This window comes from Pseudopipra pipra, chromosome 10, assembly GCF_036250125.1.
Source record: "Pseudopipra pipra isolate bDixPip1 chromosome 10, bDixPip1.hap1, whole genome shotgun sequence".
NCBI lineage: Eukaryota > Metazoa > Chordata > Aves > Passeriformes > Pipridae > Pseudopipra > Pseudopipra pipra.
This window is the reverse complement of record NC_087558.1, coordinates 24,095,962-24,103,958: the sequence shown is the minus strand read 5'-3', so window position 1 is coordinate 24,103,958 and position 7,997 is coordinate 24,095,962. Positions and strand designations below refer to the sequence as shown.

Genomic DNA, 7,997 nt, shown 5'->3' with positions numbered 1-7,997 from the left:
TTGAGTTTAATACAATTTTTAAAATAGATTTTTGAAAAAAAAAATTACTCCCTTTCCTCCAGCCAATCAGTTTCTCACTTACACAGCTCTTTTGGGGTGGAGGGGGATCAGTCTTGGGCGTAAAGCATGTACAGTCTCATGCTTAAATATGTACTCTGAAAAGCAAACAGGGGAGGGGAGTGTAAAACTCCTTAGTGGTTGAGGAGGCCATGGCCACGTCATGTATTTTTTCTTTCTGGCTGCTTCCTTTCCCCCTTTTAGTTGTCTCCTAGGATTTATTCTCGTTTTCCAAACCTGACCAAGTTCAAACAGCCAACTGTAGGAAAGCAAATACATATTTCTATGGCATTCAGCTGGGCTTTCTGTGTCAAGCTGTCTACTTTATAGCTCTTTCATTAATAAAGATCCTCTGCTTGAGAGGCTTGAGAGTCCTATAGGGGTTTGGAATTCATTCCCAGCTCCAAAAGAGACCCAGACACAGCTCTGTACTTGGAAGCAGTATTGGTCAATCACTTTTCCAAGTGCTTACTATGAAGTATCAGTGGAATACCTAATCAAATGAAGAAAATTGACATAAAAACATCTTTTATAAGTAATGGTTTTTTATAGGAGTTGAAAAAAAAAGACCTAAAAGGTAGATTTATATAAAATATTTTTATTCTTTTTTTAACAGAAGTACTTCAGTTTAGGGGTTACTCCAATACCAACACTGGCAGATAGGAGGAATTCCTCCCTTTCCCTTCTAGCCTTTCAATATCCCAACACTTGAATACAGAAAGTGAAAAACATGTTCTAAGCAACACCATTAAAACCTCAGTTATCAGCCCCAAAGCAATCAACAGGACAGACATGGGTAAAGAACAGCAGAGGTTTTAATGATGTCAGATCTTGTTGTTGCCACTGCACTGGGAAACTCCCTGTGATCTTAGGTAACATTCAGGAAAGAGTAACTCCCAATACCTGGTGTCACTTGGTATCAGTGCCACACAGTCATGGACTATTCTTGAACAGATTATGGAAGTTGAATAAAAACAGTTCATATTTTAAAAAATGTTTTGGTTCATAAGACTGTGACTGGATATTTACTGCTTTGTACATGTCCCTTTCCTTTCCATTACAACCCATCCCCCAATATCTAAATGAAAAAGAAATCTTAAAGACTTATTTCTCTACTATTTGTTTCCTAGTAAGGCAGTGAAATCTTCCTTTTAAAATAAAGTACAGGGCATTTCTCATTGTGAAGTCCCCACCAAGAGGACAAGCTGCTTGTAGCCAGAGACTGGAACACTGCTTTGCCACAGAAGTGGCCTTTCTAGTCTGAGGAATCCAAAATTACTTTGTGACCTCTGTAATCCACATTTTCTGGTTTTCATTGTCATCAGTCTTACTAGTTACAGGACCAGGCCATCAGTGATATGATCAGAAGCAGGACTATTTCAATAAGCATCTCACTCCAAGATGCTTTCTAGATGGAGCTGTCAAAATATGTTTCTTTTAAGGCCCAGTTGAGCACTAAGAGCAGTCATATGCACAGATCCAAAATAAGTGATTATTCCCTTTATGACTGTTATTCTTGGGTGCAAATAAATAGTGGCTTCCCAGGAAAAATGGAAGTAGTTCACATTGAGAATGATCAGTACCATGTGCATTTTGTATGGTACAGGAGAACAGGCACAGGACTCTCACAAGCACTGCAAAGGTATAGAATCTTACTGCATGTTTCTGGTTTCTTTCTGTACCAGTTGTTAGATGACTTTCTTAATAACAACTGAATAGAAGAGCATGGCCTCTGTTAACCAGAGGGAACAAAAACATCCTTCATAGCTTGCTAGATCTTATAATTTAAAAAAAAAAAAGGATGCAGTGTGTGTTTTCAAATGCATACATTAACTATCAGAATGGATGAGCATAATTTAAAAAATAATTCTGTAACTGACATTTAATTTAAAAATATTTTCTCCTTATTCAACACCAAACAAGGCATTTTAAATGTTGTGCTGAATTTAAGAGGTTGCTTTGTTCTTGTCTTATAGCTTCTAATAAAATTTGGGGGAAAAAATAAGCACAGATACAGTTCTAGATAGGAGAGGGCCACGTTTCACAGGAAGCTTCTCTTGTTCTGAGGGCTTTGGGCACATTCTTTCCTTATCCATCCCTGGATGGAAAGGTGGTGTACAGCTGCTGCCCACCTAGACCTGTGCTCTTCCATGTACTCCAGCAAGGCTGAAGCTAATTGACACAGTATGTAATTACTTCAATTTGTTGGCAGGAGCATTATTGTGTTTTACAATAGAAAAAAGTCCTTCTACTGTAAGTCTGCTTATCCTTAACTGGAACAGTTTTGCTGGGAAGGGTAAGTCATCTCACCTGTAATTTCCAGAGTGCCAGGCAGACCACCTGAATTTAAAACCCCACAAAGTGGGAAATATCTAAGCTGGTAACTCTGTAAGGTCATGGTTTGCTCTCCAGCCCCACATGTTTGCACAGCTCTCCCGCAGGAGAGGGGGATTATAAACTGTCCTTTCCTATACCTTCCCAGAACTAGTCACCTTTGGTACCCACCAGAAGTGCAGGTGCAGTGATATGGGCCAGCCATGCCTGTGATGTGAGCTCAGGGACCCTGGATATTTCTCTTACTGTGCTTTCTTTAAGAGTTTGGGTTGGTGATTTGGGCCCTTGCTTGAGCTGGCTGCACGAGAGCTGCCCCATCAAACAGTGTAAACACTCCAACTGGCATCTTTCAGGTTCCTCCAAAATATGACAGGATGTATAATACAAAAATTCCAGAAGAATATATAAGTCAGGATTATCATTAGGTTGAGTGTCTTACAGCACAGAACATTTGCCTGTATAAAAACATGGGAGGCACAAAAGTAATCCCAGTTTGGATTTCTGCACAGGGAACTATACATTTTGTACTAGAGGTACTACTTTTAGTTCTTATGTTTCAACTCTTCAACCCCTCAGTGTTACAGACAATAATCCTACAGAATGAGGGAAATGAGGTTTGAGCTGCCTTTTTTTTTAATTGGTATGTTCATAACACAGAACTATGGCAGCATAAAAATGAAGACGTGAATACAAATGATAGAACTGGCCCAAGATAATTAATCCCTGCAAGAAGATATTTTCTTGCCTGTGCACAGAATGAAAACAAATGCAAGTGAAATATCCAGAAACCTCAAAATCAAATTAGGACTGTGTGCAAGCAAAAAGGATGATCAAAGGACCAAATGGGAACTAAGGCTTAAGACCCAAGAACTCCAAAGTTTTTATTGATGTGACAATGTCTCTGTTTGAAGAAAAATAAAGTTGATGAAATTTACATGATGATAAACTTCCAAGCTTCCACAGATTTTTCATAAGCAAAAAACATTCATGAATCAGTGAACCACAGCCAGAGTAAAGCCCTACCAGTTTTGCAGACTGATTTAAACTTTGAGCAGGAAGGAAGGGAGGGTACTTTGATTCAAGTCAGATGGGCTAGGATGATCTCAGCTGCCAAATTCCATGTTCTCCTCACTTTGTAAGCTTAGGCATTTGTATTTGGATGGGCATTTAAACAGATTGCAGCTTTACACAAGCCAAACCATCAAAAGTTGGGTGATAAATGAAGACAGGAAATAGAAAAATCAAAATAATGCTGGATTTGTTACAAAATCAAGGGCAGACTCAACAAATCTGAGAAGTTTTTCCAACAATTTGAAAACCTGCAGATGGAACAGTGTCCCAAATTCAAGGCATAATTCTAAGCCTTATAACGTTACCTGGAAAAATTATCTCCATTAGATGAGGTTAGGATGTATGTCTGCAATTCCCAGACTCTCAAGTTAGATCTGAGACAAGCTTGATCTTCATCAGTGGTTGAGACAGTTGAAGGAACAGGCTGTGGCTTTTCCAGTGGATTTTGAAGTTTTGTTTCTGAAATGCTAAATTCCATCATGGGCTCTTTCATCTCCACCACAGGTGCAAAAAACCAGTAATGCTAATTCCAGCAATCCAGATCCTATTTCATATGCAGAAATTAACCCAAGGGCAAGTAAAAAAAATGCATACATCATCCCATTCAATTACTCAGCAGTTTTGCAGACATACTGGAAAAAAACTAGCTTTCAATATAAAAATTGTCTATGAAACAGTCTGACTTCAATTTGTCTGCATGGATCATAATTCCACGTGTGCTGCTGGATCTGTAAAAGAGGAGAGAAAAATGAGCACTCAGTTTCAGCTGCCTTGAACTGGCAGGTTGGTTTGAAAACCAGTATAAACCCCCAAGAATTGTTCTTTGCAGGGCACCAGTGCCCGAAGGACAGTTCACAGCCATGGTGCAGAGAGGTGCTTCTTTAAGGGTTAAGATAAGGCCAAGCTCACAAAACTGCAGAACAGTGAGGGTCTTTAGCAGAACTGAACAAGACTGTTCTCTGCCTTTCAGAATCATGTCAAGTTACACCCATTACACCACCTGATTATTTAACAGGTCCTCATCCAAGCCTGTGCAGGGTACAAGTGAGGGAGGGCACAACAGCAGTCCAACAGGCAGGGAGAAAGTCAGAGAAGCAGGAAAACAAAGATTACCATGTGTGTGTTGTCCTGGCATCTCAGCTGGTGTTCCCATTTCTTTTTCCTTCTGGAAAAGGCTCTGGAGCAGTTTGATTTCTTGATCATAGTCCTGCCATTCCGGAACTATACGCATGGCTGCTTGCAGCTTGGGCTCTTTGGTCATGGGGTTGTTACACTGCACACAGAACACAAGGGCTGTTCAGACACTTCAGGTGTACTAAATGTTTCTGCACTGAACAGAGATATGCTTCCCTCTGCTGGGATTAATCTGGTGGTGGTGAACATGTGTCTGTATTTTAGCTAGAGAACAGTGTAAAGTCTCTTTTCAAATTCATAATAATGTCACTGCTCCAGGTAAGAGAAAATACATGTTTTCAGCACTCAAGTTTTTAACTTCAGCTTCTGTAAATCTCAATACAGGCTGAGGTAGGGAAGTGCCTCTAAAATTGGTCACTGTATTGCATTGTGATGTAAGAGAGAGGAAGCCACCCTGCACTCACCAGATCAATGGTTTTTGCTCTCTTCTTGGAGGAATCATCACACCATGTTTCACACCACAGCCACTCCTGTGGGAGGGATTTAATTGGCACCTGGTGGATCATGTTGTTTGGCAAATCCTGTTGTGCAGAACAAGAGTTAGTAGCCATTTCCACAGGGTGCAGGATGGGACAAGCAACTCCCCCCCCATGAGATAGTACTGAGAAGGTTAACTTTTGTAAAGAAGTTTGTTTTTTTTTCCCCCAGTGCAAATATAAAGTGATGAATCCACCTCTCATTCCATTCCAAACAAAGTCCTTTGGAAAAAGCTTGTGTACTACAACTTCTGAACTTACTTTGTTGAAATTTAGTTATTTAGCAAACAGTACTAAAGCAGTAATATGAGTCCAGTATCAACTCTGAACTGAACCAGTTTGGAAGACTAGACTTAGCTGATTAATCCATTGTGTTATTTTTTCCATCCATCACAGTAAAAGGCTTATCTCCAGGTTATTAATCTGTGCACAGTAAAGCAGTCAGAGCTGGGCAGCTCAAGAAACAAGTACCCAATTATGTTAGGTATTTGTTTGTACACTGGAAAATTTGATTGTCTTAAGACATTGAAGGGAAAGGTGTTGTTTGCACCCACCAGTTATATTTGATGCTATCAATACCTGCCTCATTTGAAGGCAGGGTATAACAGGACTGCCACCAGCATCTGGCTGGGATGGAAGTTTGGCCAAGAAAAGAGAGGTGCTGACCTGCCACCATACCCCAGTAAGCCAAAACTAACACAATAAAACACACCTGATCAAGGTTGGACAGACTGTTGGGATCCTGACTGAGACCCTGGTACTGTCCTCTGAGTCGATCTCCAGCTGCTATCTTTCTGAACTTCTTCAGATCCACAACATACAGGGCACTACAGGAGATGGTGCAATTAGTAATGACATTTCACTGGGGGTAACTCACTCTAGACCCCGAGACACAATATGCTAAAACAATCTCACGGTAGCAGCACATCAGATGATCTATTACAAGGCAGGAAAGCAGTTCTAACAAGGTTGTGGCACGTGCAAAAAAGAATTTTCAACAAATCTATCTTAGCTTTGCAGTCCCTTCTTCCAACATCTGTTATTAACAAAGGAAGACGTCTGTTAGTTAATGCTTCAGTTCTTCATCTGTAAAAGTTGTAGCATACTGAAAACAACTTCAGTGTCCCTAGAGCTTCCAAGGCCATGCCACCTTAAAGAGGCAACAGTAAGCAAAAAGTGGTTCATGCAGTATCACACACCTCAGCTATTTTTCTGCTAAGTTTAGGTAGCAGCAAAAACTTTCCCTCTCTTTTTTTGGAAAAAAAAAAAAAAAAAGAAAAAAAAAAAAATAATTCTTTGGTACCTGATGTGGTATTTCCTTCCAGCTAAATGACTTGCCCAGTATCCTGATTTCCAGAACCTGTAGCCATCCATTTCTCTTCGGCTGTCACAGAAGGGAGTATATCCATAGGGAGCACCATCGAGATTGAAATCTCTCAATTCCTTTAGATCTGTGCGCACAATCTGAAGGGAGGGGACATTTTAGTTTTGTTTCTACAAGCCTGCCATGGGTTATTTGGCAATGCTGGTCAGGATTCAATTCAAACTGAGCAAACAGCTTAAGGAAGAATTACCTGTTATATGGGGCAGTCTTTATATCATGTGTAGGTAGAACAAAAACACAGCACAAAAGGTGTTGTCTCCCCTGCCCTTAGAGCTGGAGCAAATAAAACAGAGCTAGAAATAATCTGATAAGGGTTGGTTTGACAGTTGAAGTGCAAAACTGTTAATATGCAGCAAGAATTCTCACTGTATGTAAACTCTACTGTGATCCTTTGTATCCTTTCCTCTTCGAAGTTTGCAGCCCCTTCAGGGATGAAGGCTTTTTAATGTCTTTTTGACACAGATGTGGCATTAACACTACTCTAAAAATACCACTCTGATGGGAAAAAATACCTTAATATCTCTTACAAACAGAGAAAAAACTGTCTAAAATAAGAACAGCATAGCTGGAAATTTATCCTAGGTGATACATCAGCATAAATTGTAATGGTTTGAACCGGTGTGGGATCACACTGTATATATGCCAAAACCCCTAAGGCAGTTTGCACTCACATGTTGCTAATCTGTACTTCTCAGATTCATTTGTATTTTTGAGGGAGTAGTATTTTTGCAGTCCTGCCTGTGCATGTTTCCTGTGCTTCCCACCCGTTCAGGAGTGAGGACACACAAAGCCTTATGGTCCTGTTTGTCCTGCAGCAGGACGTGGCCTTATGCACAAGGGATTCACCTTCTCCTCCTCTGAAAGTCGCTCAGATGTGGCCAAGTGAAAAGCAGGGGCCTGGGAGGGCAGGGTGTTTGGTGACTTAGGAAAATACTATCTGTGGTAAGTGATCTGCAGGGTGGGAGAACAGACCGAAATGGAAAAACAGAAGAGTGAAATGAGAATCTATTTGGCAAACTAGCTGGAATCACAGTGAGGGAACAAGGAATCAGACAACATAAAAGACAGGCCAACAAAACCTATCTTGGTGGGAACAGGCACAAAACCCAGCCCTCACTGAAGCATGTTACAGAATAAACCTCCAGTCATACCTGTGAAGGGCTCAAACTTGCAAACCTTCCAACAATATGGAAATTGTATTCAAAAACATACTATAAAAAAAAAAGAGAGAAAGAAAAAAGGAAAAGATCAAGTAATTTCAGCCTCTGTGTTACCTGATCAGCATCCACAAACAGGATTTTATCCACAGCTAATGGGAAGAGCACATCTAGAAAGAGGATCTTGTAACCCCAGATGATTCGCTGTTTCTCTGTTTGCTGGTGGAGCCAGCGTGGCCATTTATACTGGACAAGCTCATACTGGAAATTATACTTCTTGGCCATGTAAGGGATGAACTCCTGCAGAGGGAGGGGAAAAAAGCA

General features: G+C 40.5%; 1 protein-coding gene across 5 annotated transcripts in view; it reads right to left on the bottom strand.

The window, feature by feature from the left end:
• Positions 1-639: 639 nt before the first annotated feature.
• UGGT1 (UDP-glucose glycoprotein glucosyltransferase 1) overlaps positions 640-7,997 on the bottom strand; it is a 43,217-nt gene continuing 35,859 nt past the window's right edge. For all 5 annotated transcript variants that reach the window (XM_064666926.1, XM_064666927.1, XM_064666931.1 and 2 more), the window contains 6 exons: positions 7,791-7,973; positions 6,436-6,596; positions 5,845-5,959; positions 5,061-5,177; positions 4,576-4,735; positions 640-4,190 (listed from right to left, as the gene is read on the bottom strand). In XM_064666926.1, the coding sequence (XP_064522996.1) occupies positions 4,165-4,190; positions 4,576-4,735; positions 5,061-5,177; positions 5,845-5,959; positions 6,436-6,596; positions 7,791-7,973 (762 nt within the window). In that variant the 3' untranslated portion in view covers positions 640-4,164. The remainder of the gene's footprint in view (positions 4,191-4,575; positions 4,736-5,060; positions 5,178-5,844; positions 5,960-6,435; positions 6,597-7,790; positions 7,974-7,997) is intronic.